Raw genomic sequence first — 16,499 nt, 5'->3', positions numbered from 1 at the left:
GGGGCTCCAAATTATTCTGGCTTTATCTCATTCATAAAAAAAATAGATATTCTATAGTAGCATAATAATATCGTAATAACAGGTAAACTTTGGATCAATTTTAATAACCTAGACAACACTCCGTAAGTGGAAGCAGTTGAATTTTTTCTTAAGTACTTTTTATCAATCCATTTCCATTTGAGCTTGCTGCAAATTCAAATTTGTTTTTTCTTTTTTGGTAAACAATTCAAATTTATATTGAAAATGTTCTTCATTCCTCTATTCCATTCAAACATATGAAATACATTACACATATAGAATTGACTAAAATTTCAATATGTAATTGACTAAACAGAATATATTCCATCATTACTAGATTGATTTGTTTGGTTTGATGAATGGTGAGTCAAAAATTGATTATTTCAAGAAACAAAAACTTAAGATTAGCATGCTCCAGATTGTAATGAAGGACTATCCACAATATCTAGATTCACTCTGATTCAATTTGAGCAATTTTTTAGATCTATAATCAAGAATTTATGGAAGAGTTTCACAAATTTCCAAAAACTGAAGATCAAGAAATTGTGCTGAAATTATTTGGGTATTACACAAATAAATTAGTAGCATCCTTGATACTATGAATCACTCACATATTCTTTTAAATTTTATGTACCTAAGAGACTAATCTAGAAAACAAGTTGAGATATGCAAAACAAGTTGAGATATACAAGAACAAACCACTTTTATTGAAAACATTCCTTTAATAAATTCTCTAGGAATCTTTATAATAAAAGAAAAGTATAGAATTGTTATTAATCAAATATCGCAAAGATGTAGAATTGGACAACGATGAAATTTCAGTCCACACCAATATAAGATTATCGGAAAATAGAATTAGAAATTGATAGAAAAGCAAGGATATGGAACTCCATGAGTGGGAAGCAAAAAAATATATCTATTTAAGTTCCATTATCAACTATAGGTTATCCTGAAATTTTCTTGCTATTTTCTAATGATAATGAGAAAAAAAAGGTTGGATCAAAAGAAACCACAATTTGGAGCTTTATCAAACAAGTTACTTGTGTGTTCTTCAAATGCCTATTCCATCTCTTCAAGTTTTGGTGGCCTGTCTTCATATACTATGATGTCAAATGCCATAGCTACATATCTCATCCACTGTTTTCCTTGGCAGGAACCTCTTATAGAACTTTGTCAGCTTATGTATTATCTATATGACTACATCATACTGTATACTTTCAACTTATTTCTACGTCTCAAAACCTTATCATCCCCTGTGCTCTTGTGGCCTATTTTTGGTCTTCTCAACTTCTGTACAAGGTCACCTCAAGATGCTGTATCTATCTTTTCTTCTTAAATCTATGTTAATACCCTTACCCAAAAAAAATAAAAAATAAAAAAAAAGTTACTTGTGTAGGTGAGGTTCCGATATTTTCTAAGTCCTTATACACAGAATTACAGAAAAAAAATAATGCTGTGAGTTACAAAGGATTGGTCGTTGAAATATGAATAGACTGGATCTTGATATAACATAGGACAATACAATTTTGTTACTATGAGATGTATTTGCTACTATAAATCATTTGATCAAAATAAAATTTGTGAAGGACACACTTGACCATATGAAGCACTTGAAAAATAAATGTTAATTTTGTAGCAGACCTATTATAAGAACAGTTCGGATTGATTTTTGTTTATTTAGAAAATGTGGTTTCAAGGAACTAAATATGAAGCAACTAGGCATAAATTGATACAGAATCCTCAAAATTTGGGACCTTCAACTTCATTAACTTATTAACTTATTAATTATTTTTTGGCCTGCACTTGTTATCTCAAGTTTTGGATCAAACTACTCCATCAGCACATTATGAATTGTTTTTTGGCCTGCACTTGTTATCTCAAGTTTTGGATCAAACTGTTATCTCAAGTTTTGGATCAAACTACTCCATCAGCTCAACTTTTGGATCCAAGGAACTAAATATGAAGCAACTAGGCATAAATTGATACGGAATCCTCAAAATTTGGTACCTTCAACTTCATTAACTAATGAATTGTGTTTTGGCCTGCACTTGTTATCTCAAGATTTGGATCAAACTACTCCATCAGCACATTATGAATTGTTTTTTGACCTGCACTTGTTATCTCAAGTTTTGGATCAAACTACTCCATCAGCTATAGTTTTGGATCAAACTACTCCATCTTTGGTCTGCACTTGTTATCTCAAATTTTGGATCAAACTACTCCATCAGCTCAAGTTTTGGATCAAACTACTCGCACGCACGCATGCACACACGTGCACGCACACACACACGTATGTACGTATGTGTGTATGTATGTATGTTTTGGATCAAACTACTCCATCAGCTCAATTTTTGGATCAAACAACTCACACACACACACACACATATATAGTACGTATGTATGTACACACACACACACCCACACTTACCTACTTATATGTGACACAAAAGTCAACTATTAAGATTAACCTGTAATTATACAACAAATGGTCATCAAATTTACACTTTGGATGAGTATATTGAGCATGTCTTGTATACCTCAAAAATATTTTTTCCAAGCATAATCATCCCCAAGTCACAATTTGCCGAAAACACACTTTCGATATTCATATCCTCCAAAAGTCAAAGCTTTGCAAAAGATATGCAGCTGCCAGTTTAAGTTGATAGCCAAAATGAATAGGATCAACTGAATAAGACGTTCAAAAAATTATCTCCAATCACTCAATACAATCGTTTCCTGCAGTCTACAGCTCCACAATAGCATGGCATCTTAATAATTTTTCCATCTGGTCCAACTACACTATCTAAACCATAGCCATAGTCGTATGTGAGCTCCTGTACATGAAACAGAAATTTTTAAGAAAAAGGAGCAACTTTTCTAATTGTAGCTTTAAACAATTAACCAAAATGCTTAAAAATAAAAGAAGCATCATATTTGCATATCATTCATGTTATTGTATGTATATGATAGTGATTAATATGAATACAAGTCCAACATTGCAAATAACTGTCTATGATTTTGAACCCCAGAAATTCCAATTCAACTTCGATGGCACATTCACAAAAGTTATTCCACTTGAAGTTGATGGCTTTCTGTGGCAATTAAAATGCTTGTCATTTAGCATTGTAAAATATAATTCTAAAATCACAGTTTGGTTTAAAACTTTAATGGAACATATGTAATTCTTGATAGTACACATACATATACATATGGGGGAATATTAGCACACATTTACATTTGAATGTTCCACAATGCTTGGTAGGAGTAAATGGTAATCATAGGTAAGGTTGTCGAAGTTATGGTCAAAGATTATCCTGTAATTGTAAACCATGTGTTTCTTATTATTGAGCATGGTAAGAAATATCCGCTGAAGTTTCTCCACAACATTTTTGTTATTTCATCTCTACATCTCCATTCCTTTTAATTGGTCCAAGTTCCGCACTCATCATCACATTTATCATTCATCCTTTTTCAAGATAATTGAGTTTAATGGGCTTACTGGCTATAGTCGAGCTGATCTCCAATCAAATCCGATCAAGTCTGTATTAGATAATGAGAGTCCCACATCAATGGTCCAAGTCATTGGATATAATCTATTACATCTAGACTACTTACATATCAAAAACCTTGTCTTTTGGAGACCCCTAACCTATGCATAAAGTGATATATATATATATAACTTAATGTAAGGTTTTGTATACATACCCTTCTAAATATTAGAATTTGCATAAACAACCTCGCAAAATGGATATTTTGATGTATACCCTCATAAAATACTTGATTTGTGTATATAACATTTTTTTCTTTTTTTTTTATGCATATATACCCATGCCTTCTAACGTCATTAGAAAAATTAGCAATTTAAAATTGAAATGACTGAAATATCCTTAATGGATAGATATGCAAAAAGAAATTTTTACAAGGGTATACATGCAACTAACAACTTCAGGAGAATATTCATATAGTTTTACATATTTAAGAAGGTATACATGTAAAAAAAATCTTTGGAAGAAAGTGATCAGAAAGAGAGATTAACGGCGGATAACAATTTCAAGTAAACCTTTATATTAGAAATATTCATGCAAAAATAGTATTTTGTGTGGGTATATACAAATATCAATTTTGGGATGGTTTTCATGCAAATTCTAATATTTATGAGGGTATACACACGAAAAAGATTTTTTTGACCATATACCCTTTCAAATATGCAAAATTGCATAAATACACCTCTAAAATTGTTATTTACATAAATAAATATTTTTTTATATCTATCCATTAAGGATATTTCAGTTTCTCAACCACCTTAGACGTATGTATGTATGTATGTAAAGTATGTATGTAATTTATGTATGTATGTATGTACATACGTACGTACATGCAAAATAAATATTTATGAGGATATACATATAAATATCAATTTTGAGAGAATATTCACATAAATTCCAATATTTATAAGGGTATGCATGTGAAAAACCCTTAATGTCATTTAGATTGTCCTTTCTTGACTAGATTCACAAACACCCTTTTTAGTTCACAGCGTTGCAACTCTTTTTAAGCTTGAGCAAATTACTAAATCAACCACTGTATCTGAAGGTGTTATTCAGATACCTTCCATTTCATACCATCTGGGCAGTCCAAGTTACCTATACCATAATAAAGCAAGCTGCCACAAGTTGATAGTTCAAGGTTTCTATGAATCAATAGCATCTGCAATCAAGCTGGATATTTGTACAATCATATCAGAATAATTTTAAGGCTTAACTAACAAGGGGCTTGAACATATGATGTAGATTAATCCTATGAGTTTGGGTCAAAATCTAATCTTCACGTGATAGTGGAAGAACTTAAAATCATCCAATAGATCTTCCTTATAAGTGCTCTGAGTTTGCATGGACTGATATCAGGCACTTGTTTGGGCAATCTGAGAACCTGATAGTTTAGTTTATTTGGACATAAGTCTAATAAAGAAGGCCTCTATTACCTCTCTAATAAATAAGGCTGTAGGAAAACCAAGGCACCAAGATCTCTTGAAGTGTAGATGCAAGACACAAAAAAAGGTACATGCCTTGGTAAATTAAAGTGCAGTACATAAATAAATAAGCACATATATATACATATATATATATATATAGAAAGCATATCAAGTGAGAGAAGTGGCTTAATGTGAGAGATGAGAGGACGTAATAATAACCCTTAGATCCATATCAACGGTTCAGATGAGAATACAGTTGTCCAAACTGTCCAAATACCCCTAGGGTTTATCCATTCCTTCCTTTTTTTTAATTCTTTTAATGCGCGCACAAGCGCACACGGCGCTCATCTGAACCATTGATGTGGATCCAAAGATTATTATTATGTCCTCTCACCTCTCATATTAAGCCACTCTCACTTGACACTCTACACACACACACATATACATATACATATATATATATATGTGTGTGCGCACGCGCGTATGTGTGAATATGTACCTAAACTGCACTGTAAATGTGTATATAAATGCATGCTAATACACATCAAAACATTTATATTTAATGAAATCATTATGTTAGACATAGTTAGAGAATACAAATAACACAAAAGAATGCATAATTCAACATAGACAAAAACACATACAAAGGCTTAAATAGTTTAAAATAGCATCACATGTAGTCACACACACATGCACATCACAACACAATATATACACACCTAGGAAACATAGATACTGAAACAACATAGTATGGATACGCCAATTTGGCAAATCTTGAAAAATTAAGATTCCATACCAAGATACAGCAAGAAATAAGTACATACGTTCCACATATGATTAAAAAACATCCAACAGCCATAACTTAAACCTAGAACACCATATAACCAAATTTAACATCAAAATTAAATTATAGAAACATGAAAAAAAAAATCATCAAAGCTCTCTCACCAGCAGGCACCAAAGCTTTACTTACGTCTTGAGCATCCTCTAACACAATAGGTTTGCAAGATTCACAAGCACTTGGACCCATTAACATGGAGAGCTCTAAATGTAGTCTTCTGAATACCTCTATTGAGGAAGTTTTAACCCCATGGTCAAGGTCTCCAAGCCGCTTAGGATTTATTTGGATGATTTTATCCAACAATAAGGTCTATCATGCTGAAGAATTCGAACAAAGGTAGCAAGGCATGAAAGAAGTATTATGGAGTGACACCAAAACCTGTTACCCCTGAATTTTTAGGGATAACAAAAGACATTCCAACAAAATATCTTGCCTATGATCACTAGGTACTGGAGAATTAAATCCTCCCAAAAGTCCTTTATATCCTCTAGCATGAGACCAACCATTGGAGATGTTCTAACCAAATAACAGGAACCAGCATCCAAGCAGGCCTTTAAACTTTTCCTGGAACAGTTTTCGTATACTTGTGGTTCCAGACCCTTACTTGAAGACTTGTTGACTGAAACCAAAAAAAAAAAAAGGCTTGTTGAATTACCTCTAGGAAAAAAAGACTTGTTGAATTACCTCTTGGAAATGACTCGACAAATTTTATCAATAGTATTATATTAAGATGACAATTTATGATCCAACCCCACAACCCAACCCGCAAATGACCCACTTTAAATAGGTTCAAGATTGACATAAATCGGAGGTCAACACATAGACCTATTTATTAAATGGGGATTTTTAACATCCGGTCCATTAGTAGAATGGGTTCTAATTTTTAAGCCCTCTTGACTAAAACTATAACTTTTGGTCCATTTTTAATAGGGGGTTTAAGCTTCAACCCTCATGAGAAGAAAATACCTCCAAATCAAATACGGAAATTTAATTCAAAACAAATGGAGGAGAAAAAAGTAGCAAAATGAGAAAATGGCTTCCATATCTCATTTCCTCTGTTAGACCAATGGTGGGCTCTTCGGCCCATCTCCCAAACCACTCCTCCCTCTCTCCTTCCTTCCAGCTCCCGCCCTTCTCCGCCCTCCGCCGCCACCTATGGCCACCTCGCCCGCCCACTCCACGCCTCCACAACCTCCACCACTGCCACTAGGCCAGTGGAGTTTGACTTCAAGGAGTACATGCTCTAGAAGGCCGATGCCGTTAACCAAGCCCTGGATGCTGCCGTCCCCCTCGACCACCCTAAGCACATCCACAAGGCGATGCGCTACTCACTCGTCGGCGGCAAGCACATCTGCCCCATCCTCTGCCTCACTACCTGCGAGCTTGTTGGCGACCACAAGCGCCAAGCCATGTCCCCCACTGTCACCGTCGAGATGGTCCAAACCATGTCCCTCATTCATGATGACCTTCCCTGCATGGATGACGATGACCTCTGCCATAGCAAGCCATCCAACCATCACGTTTTCAACGAGCCCATTGCCATCCTTGCCGGCAACGCCCTCCTTGCCCTCGCTTTCAACCATCTCGCTGACCTCACCTCCTACCCAGCCAACAACCCCATCCCGCCTGCCCGCATCATCTGCACAATCGTCGAGCTCTCCCACTCCATTAGGCCCGAAGGGTTGGTCACCGATCAGATAGTGGACATCGAGTCCATAGGGATGGCAATGCCCTTTGGCCTCGAGCGGCTCAAATTCATCCACCTCCACATGACCGCCTTCCTACTAGAGGCCTCAGCAATCATAGGAGCGATTGTCGGCGAGGGCTCCAACGACCAGATCAAGCTGCTGTGGCGATATGCTACGCGTATTGGATTGCTGTTCCAAGTGATGGATGATATCCTCGATGTAACCCAGTCATCGAAGAAGTTGGAGAAGATAGCCGGAAAGGATCTGGTTGGCAATAAGACTACATATCTGAAGCTCATGAGGCTGAAGAAGTCAAGGGAGTACGCTGAGGAGTTGCTAAAAAATGCAATGACAAATTAACTGTGTACCATGTTAATTTAACTATATACAATAGCAAATTAACTATATATTATGTTAATTTAACTATGCGCAGTGGTAAACTAACTGTATACCATGTTAATTTAATTGTGTACTACATATATGTAATTATGTACAATAGCAAATTAACTATATACCATGTTTGCTTAACTATATATGTTGGTAATTTAACTATACCATATATATATAACTGGGTAAAATAGTAAATTAACTGCCTACCATATTTATTTATCTATATGCAATATTAATTTAACTATATACTATATTAATTTAACTATATAGTGGCAAATTAACTGTATACCATATTAATTTAATTATATGCCGTGGCAAATTAACTATGTACCATGTTAATTTAACTATATACCATGTATATATAACTGTATACAATAGCATATTAACTGTGTAGTGACAATTTCACTATGTCATATATATATATATATATATATAACTGTGTAAAATAACAAATTAACTACGTACAATTTTTATTTAACTATGTGCAATATTAATTTAACTGTATACCATGTTAATTTAACTATATGTAGTAGCAAATTAACTGTGTATAATATTAATTTAACTATATATAATGTCAAATTAACTATGTACCATATTAATTTAACTATTTACTATGTATATATAACTATATATGATAGCAAATTAACTGTGTACTATATTTATTTAACTGTGTACAATGATAAATTAACTGTGTATCATGTTTAGTTAACTATGTACCATATTAATTTAACTATGTAGTGATAATTTAACTATGTACCATATATATATATATACAATATATATAATATATATATATATATATATTTATGTACCATAATTATTTAACTATGTACAGTGTTAATTTAACTATATACAGTGGCAAATTAATTGTACACCATGTTAATTTAATTGCACAGTGGCAAATTAACTGTATCATTTTTATTTAACTGTGTAATGGTAAATTAACTGTGTGCCATGTTTAATTAACTGTGCATTATGTTAATTTAACCATGTGCAGTGGCAATTTAACTGTATACTATGTATATATAACTGTATATTATAGTACATTAATTATATACCATATTAATTTAACTTTGCAGTGGTAAATTAACTGTGTATCATTTTAATTTGTACAGTGGCAATTTAACGGTGTACCATATTAATTTAACTGTATAGTGGTAAATTAACTGTATTGTGTTTATTTAATTATGGCAATGGTAAATTAACTGTGTCGTGTTTAGTTAACTGTGTAACATGTTAATTTAACTATGCAGTTGCAATTTAACTGTGTACCATATATATATATAAACTATGTACCATAGCAAATTAACTATATACCATGTTTATTTAACTATGTGCAGTGATAAATTAACTATGTGCCATGTTAATTTAATTGCATGCAGTGATAAAGCAACTGCGTGCCATGATACATCAACTGCATCGCACTGCCAAGGAGAATCTCATTAATTAGATAACCATGACGTCAAAATCACTCCCCACACTGTGAATTAAGAAAGCGGATCTTCAAACTTTAGTCCTTAGGAAAGAAAATAAAAAAAAGGTAAAACATTAATTGCTCACCTGCCTTTTCTCAGTTATCACTCGAGTGAACATCCAAGTCAAGAAAATCCATTACATGAGTCCCGCACACTGTCCACGAAACCATTTTATACTGACACTCAACTACCCCTCTGTGAGAGCAATAGCTAAGCCCCCACTAAATAAGTTCTTTTCATCTACTGAATCATCCGTAACTTTCTTTGTTTGTGCGGAGTGAAATAGCCGATAGAGATGAAGGTGGCTGAGCTCTCCATCCTCGCCATCCAAGTAGGGGTGTGCAAATGGTTCGGTTAACCGAAAATTGAACCAAACCATTAATCATTTCGATGTTTGGTTCGATTTTTTTCTGAACATTTCGATTTTGGTTTAAAACCGAACCAAAATTTTTTAATCAATTCAGTCTTTGGTATTTAATTTGATAATTTTGGTTAATCGAAAATCAAAATTATCTGATCCCTTTTGATTTAATATTTATGTTTGGGATAAATATTATTTGAACCAGATGGTCCAGTTAGACCATGCCAAATCCCATGATAGATAACATGCTACGTTACCCCTTGTATTTGACCAATTCCCGATTGCACGCCATCCACCGTGCATTTGCTCTGTGAAAGAAAGTTCCTGCTTTGAGTTTAGAGTAGTTCATTTTCAAATATTAATATTCTAAGAATATATTTGGATAGATTTTGTACTTCTTTTTTCTTTATTTCTTTGAGGCCTCGTTTAGGTGAGTCAGATTGATGTTATTTTTTTTGGATGATATTCATGTTTAGAAGAATGTGTGACAAAATCTTAATGTGGATTTTTTAAAAACAAAACACTATCTTTCATGATTTATTTTGTCTAATTTTGAATCAGACGCACTTATCACGTCCCTTCTAAATCATGGTCCACCTAAACTAAACTCAAATACAATTCTGCAGCCCAAATAATGAAACTATTAAAAAATTTAATAAGACTATATCAAAATCAAAAGTCCAGTATAAAGAAGCCCAAAACCGAACCATCGAACCGAAATTATTTCGATTTGGTTGGTTTGTTTGGTTTTAAGCTATTTTGGTTCGATTTTTGGTTCTAGAAAATGCAAGTTTGGAAGTTTGGTTTTTCAAAACTTCAGTTTGATTTAAATCTAAAAAACCGAATGCACACCCCTACGTCCAAGTGGTCTGGGGCCAGTGGTTCACCATCTTGGCATCATTCCTCATCATGGCAGCCTCCAGCGGCATCTACATCTTCGACATCTTCTCCAACGACACCAAGACCACCCTAGGCTATAACCAGCAGACTCTCATCACCTGGCCTTCTTCAAAGACTTGGGCGCCAGCATTGACATCATCTCCAACCTTATCTATGAGGTCACCCCTCCCTGGGTCATCCTCGGCCTCAGCACCAGCATGAACCTCTTCAGCTACCTCATGATCTACCTTGCCATCACCGACCGCATCGCCCGCCCCCACATCTGGCAAATGTGCTTCTACTTATGCCTCAACGGCAACTCGCAGTCCTTCACCAACACCGACGTCGTCATCACCTCCGTCAAGAGCTTCCCGTGAGCCATGGCATCATCATCGGCCTACTCAAAAGGTAAGTTGGGCATTTTCTAAAGTAAAATGGTGCCAAAAAGACATCCTATTATGGTAAGCCTAAAAGGAGGAATCGGGAGCTAGAGTTTTAGTCAACAGGAATTCTTTATTAGAGCAGCATCAAAAAGGGGACCGTGAATTAAATTTCCCCAGTAAATGAGTTTAGGTTTAGACCTTCAACCTATTTAACCCATTTTGATTTATTTAATAATTAGGTTGGACCATAACCCATTTAATCTATTTAAGACATGTTTAACCTATTTAAAACTTGCTTAACATGTTTCTATCCTATGTAACCCAATTTGCTTCACCAATTTAACCCATTTAGATCCATTTATTCCATTAAAACCCTACTTAACTTGTTTAACCCATGTAAGTTGGCCTATTTAATGAGTTATGTAGATCATGTCAGATTACCTATTTAACAAACAGATTGGCTTTAGATCTGAACTTTTGACCCATTTAATAAGCAGGTTAGCTTTGGATCGATGAATTTTTGACCCAATCCATATCCAACCTGACTCACATTCGACCCGATTCAACCCAATTGCCACCCCTACTATTATGACATGGATGTCACGTAAATTTAGACAAAGTTACAAATTCCAAAATTTTATGAGTTTCAGGTTTTAGGCTTGGTAAAAGTAGACCTTAAGAATACAATTATATATGTAAAACCATTTGCATTTTGCACTGGTGCATGTCAATGGAATACATGGACTCTGCTGAAAAGGATCTAAAAATGGGGTGCAGGTACAGGGGCACCCCTAACTACTATCTAACAAGTAGGAACCAGCCGTGTTTTGTCTCCTGATGTATATTTTATATTTATGTCCTAATATTCACGATGACTTTTTGTCAAATCATTTTCTGAGCTATAAATGATGTTAACATGATTTGCACTTTGATGTCAGTAAAATTAGCATCTAGTTATTTGGCCCATGCTGGGCCACAAGACCAAGTTTAAGCAACGCATGCAGGTCCAACATGCACAAAGTGGGCCACATAAGGCCTGTCAAACACAAAATCTGATCACAACCCTAGTAAAACTCAAAGTAGGCCCTATAAGGTCCATGATACAGACATACACATACAAGCATACATGCATGCATATGGCAATTAGGCAATTGCTCATAATAGCAGGACAACGTAGTCGAACACATTCCACTAGTTCAATGGCCTTTTAATAGAGAGAGAGAGAGAGAGAGAGTTCACTAGACTATACAAAAGACTCACCAAACATAAACCAGGATCCAACATCTAGTAAAAACCTAAAAGCAGACCTCACTAGGTGCATGCAGCATAAGCTAGGTGTACAAGCAAATTGAAGTACAAATAAGGCTCTTTAGGCCTTCATTAAACTAAAAATCTTCACCATCATGTTCAATGTTAGAACAATTTGGAGATTGTAAATCAATGTAAAGCATATGTAAACACATTTATTAATCAATTCATGAAATGTGGGAATACTAAAGATTAAGCCGTATAATATTGAACAAACAGCATACTAAATTGACTTTTATTATTCTTCATGAGGCCTCTAAACTGCGGGCGCCCTCATCTCACTTGCAAGTCCTTGAACTTGATGGCAGGCATGGACTTGCATAAACAAAAACCCCCTTATGTAGGGCTGGAACTGGGCCAGGCTGGGCTAGATTCTACCCCTGCCCGAGCCCGGCCCAAAATAATTTTTCAAACTTCGGGCTGGGCTTAGGCCCGATTTTTTTAAAAAAATACCGGCCTGAGCCCGGCCCGAACCCAATCAAACTGGCCCGCATCCAAATCCAAATCAAGCCCGGACCCAATCGGGCCTGGGCGAGCCTATTGCAGAGGGAGGGGATGAGCGGGGGAGGGGATGGTCAGAGGCAAGGAAGAGGGAGGAGCGGACGAGAGAGAGGTCGGCGGGGGGAATGGAGTATCAGAGAATGCCACCTACCAGAAGGCTGCCACTGTCGTGTCACCGAGTGTTCCCTCCATCGAGAGCTCCTGCAACGGCATCGCGGCCGACGACTTCGGGTCACCGCCCAACACGCTGACGGAGCCCGTCTGGGACACCATCCAGTGGGATCTGTCGTGGATCGTGAGCAATCTAAAATTGATCATCTTTCCGAACCCTTTCCAGGAGGATCCGGGCAAAGCGCTCCGGGATTGGGACCTCTGGAGCTGATGATCGGAGAGCTCCGCCACCATCAACGCTTCCGACTCACTCCCACCGCAGTCGTCTTCTCCCACAGCCAAGTCCGCCGTCGCCTCCACCTCCGGAATCAGCCCGTCATCTTTTCCCGACAGCGGCTCCCTCCAATCGAAAGGGACTGAGGAAGACTTCCCACTCTGATTTGATTATATCGGAGTCCAAGCAAAGGTGGTCCTTGGTGAACAAGAAATGGGTTAAAACTCCTTCAGCCCTTTTTGAGTCGGGCCTGACCTTAAGTGGAGGAGAGGGAAAGGGTTGGGCCTGACTTCGGGCCTAACTTCGGGCTTGGGCTCGGCTCGGGCCAAAGGTCTGCCCAAGCCCGGTCCGAAAGTAAATCGGGCACAGTTTTTTGGGCCCGAGCCCGGCCTGAATAGTTTTGGACCGAGACCGAAGCCGGTCCGACCCAATGGGCCTCGGATCGGCTCGAGCCCACTTCCAGCCCTACCCTTATGGGGTGAATTTTTGATAAAGTCATTATAAAAGACATTGTGAATCCTGCACATATACTATCCATAATTGTTGCTTATGTTGATATTGCAAGATGTCAAGACCCGCAGAACTTTTCATAAATTAAAATTGATTAATATACTCCACAACTTGATCTTGTTCCAAAATTATCATCATGTTCTCCTGTGCAGTAAATGACACTACCACAAAAGAGACCAATTATATAAATCAGAACCAGCCAAGTTAACAAGACATCAAGACTCGGAGAAAAAACCATCTTATATGGAAAATTTGAAATTCTGGCAGTGTCAGTACCTGCAAGGGAGGAATAGTGTCAGCTGCAAACAACATTACTTTGGCAATTTTAATGTCATGATGTGAGCTCAGAACACATTGGACAAAGAGATTTGGTTGGCAGCTATGATTGATGAACCTAGCAACATTGCCACTTGGACCAGCATTAATACAATACTCTGGCACTTCTGACATTTTATCATCAAAGTTGATAAGAAAAGAGACATCTCCAGGCCGCCGCTATCAACCAACGAGAAAATAAGATCAGAAATATGCACTAAAACTTTTTGACGCAACAAAGATTCAGTTATGGAAGTGAATGACAGCTAGGCAGTGAAACATTTAGATGTATCATTAAGCGATCTTAACAAGGTACAACATTTATGAAAACTCTTTGCAGCCCTATAAAGAATATGAATCTGTTGGCAACTAAATTAAATGCAGGCCATGCAAAATTTGCATGAACATATAAACGATAACATACCTTACAGAAGTTATTGCAATTTAAAATAACATCAAGCAACAATTCATCACATAAGACTGGTTACTGGAAAATCTGATAACTAAATCACCAATTATGTTATTGCTGCTAGATTTTCAAAGCTTGTATTCATTTTAAGACATGTCTATAATGAGTTTCGGTTCAGCAGTTTTGATCATTCCAGTCACAAAATAGTAAGAAAATCCAATAAAAATTTGAAAAGCATTACAAAAATAAATATGTAAAAGTAAAGAAAGCAAAGAAACTCACAACTCTTAAAATATAGCATAATATTTGGGTCCTTAAAGTATATTGTTTTGGTGGGTTTCTTTATCAAAACAATAGATATATGTGCCAGTGACATGCATGCATCTACATGCATATGCATCATATATATTATGTATCACATTGCTCTAGACTAGAGTGTAATAATTCATTTCATTGTTCATTGAGAATAACAAATAAAAATCCAAATGCTATGATCTTTAAATGCTGGAATTGCCAATCCTATGCATGCATATTTCTCCACCACATAATATCACAATGCTTTCAAATATTTACAAAACTACTAGCTGAATCTTGACAAAATTCTTTTGAGTTGGAAGGGTAAAAATATGATAAAAAAGATTAGCATGAATTGATCATGTGCCTAACAAAGTTGGCCTGCTAGGAATTTTGGATGAAATTTAGAGGGAAAAAAAAAACTAGTTTCCTATTTTCAGCCAAAAAGAAAAAACTTGAATTTTGGCTTCAGAATTTTGGCCAGAACTTCAAATTAGTGTAGATGGCTGAACGTATGGGAATTGCTCAGCTAATAGTGTATGATAACAATACAATGCATGACCCTAAACTCTGAAACCTCAATAAACAAGACTTGTTCCATCTATCTATAAGGTAAGTCTAACAAATCAAGAACCACTAAAGCTTCGAATTGACTATATACCTAATTACTATTCTAAAATGGTGCCAAATTCTCAGCTCAGGCCAACTAGGAGTCAAAAAAAAGAACAGGATGAAACAAGGAATGCCAACAAGAAGGGATAAAGATCATTAAGTCACCAACCTTTAAATACATACGGTAAAAATCCCTGCAACTAACTAGGAATGTATATCAAAGACATACACAATTTACATGTCACTCATCCTCAATGTGCCATATTGCACTAAGATGGCCTTAGACCATTCGACGGCCACACTCCAGAATGGTCTCATTTACTTCTTAATCTTATATATTACAGATACACACACACAAATATTAAAATGGAGGCTCTGCCACACACACACACATATTAAAAAGGAGGCTCTGCCTTGGTAGAGCCTCTGTCCGCCATGTGCACATGGAAGTTATTTCTAAAGCTTGGAATTATAATTTTGCAACATTAAAAGCTTTTCCCATATTTAATCTGCCATGTGTGCTTTGCCACATGTGCAACATATGAAACGCCAATTTTAAGAACACAAAGGCAGAAGTTATTTCCAAAACTTGAATTATAACTTTGCCACATTAAAAGCTTTTCCCATATTTAATCTACCATATTCATATACTTAATCTGCCATGTGTACTTTGCCACATAAGCAAGGTATATGAAACACACCCATTTTAAGAATACGAAGAGATAGATAGTATTAATATCATAAGTTACAACTTCAATACATATATAAAAAGCCCATTTTACAAACACAAAGGAATAGATGATTTTAATATCACATGTTACAACTTCAATATATCTATAGGTCTTGGAACACGTCCATACATATTTTTCTAATCCATGTACAAATAATTATTTACCCCCATGTTTCATTAAATTCAGCTACTATTTACATTCATGGTTGATGTTTCCGAATATGTTTGAATTAATTGAGATTTGGAAGAGGCAGCTTTATTTACCAATACACTTCATAATTATAGCTAGATAGGTATGAGCTAAAATAAAACAATATATTAATATATTAATAAAATAATATTTATTAAAAACTAATAAATATTTATTAATAAAATAAATATTTTATATATTAATAAAATATATATTATTTTCTAAATAATTATGTAAT

General features: G+C 35.7%; 1 protein-coding gene and 1 pseudogene across 3 annotated transcripts in view; one reads left to right on the top strand and one right to left on the bottom strand.

The window, feature by feature from the left end:
* Positions 1 to 2,468: 2,468 nt before the first annotated feature.
* LOC105049737 (histone-lysine N-methyltransferase, H3 lysine-9 specific SUVH4) overlaps positions 2,469 to 16,499 on the bottom strand; it is a 52,307-nt gene continuing 38,276 nt past the window's right edge. For 2 of the 3 annotated variants that reach the window (XM_010929479.4, XM_019852579.3), the window contains 2 exons: positions 13,988 to 14,206; positions 2,469 to 2,852 (listed from right to left, as the gene is read on the bottom strand). In XM_010929479.4, the coding sequence (XP_010927781.1) occupies positions 2,739 to 2,852; positions 13,988 to 14,206 (333 nt within the window). In that variant the 3' untranslated portion in view covers positions 2,469 to 2,738. The remainder of the gene's footprint in view (positions 2,853 to 13,987; positions 14,207 to 16,499) is intronic. The other variant, XM_073242449.1, reaches the window with a different exon arrangement.
* On the top strand, positions 6,864 to 11,456 carry LOC109506155 (geranylgeranyl pyrophosphate synthase, chloroplastic/chromoplastic-like; annotated as a pseudogene).

Source organism: Elaeis guineensis, chromosome 8 (assembly GCF_000442705.2).
Source record: "Elaeis guineensis isolate ETL-2024a chromosome 8, EG11, whole genome shotgun sequence".
NCBI classification, from domain to species: Eukaryota; Viridiplantae; Streptophyta; class Magnoliopsida; order Arecales; family Arecaceae; genus Elaeis; species Elaeis guineensis.
This window is presented reverse-complemented; position numbering and strand designations above follow the sequence as displayed.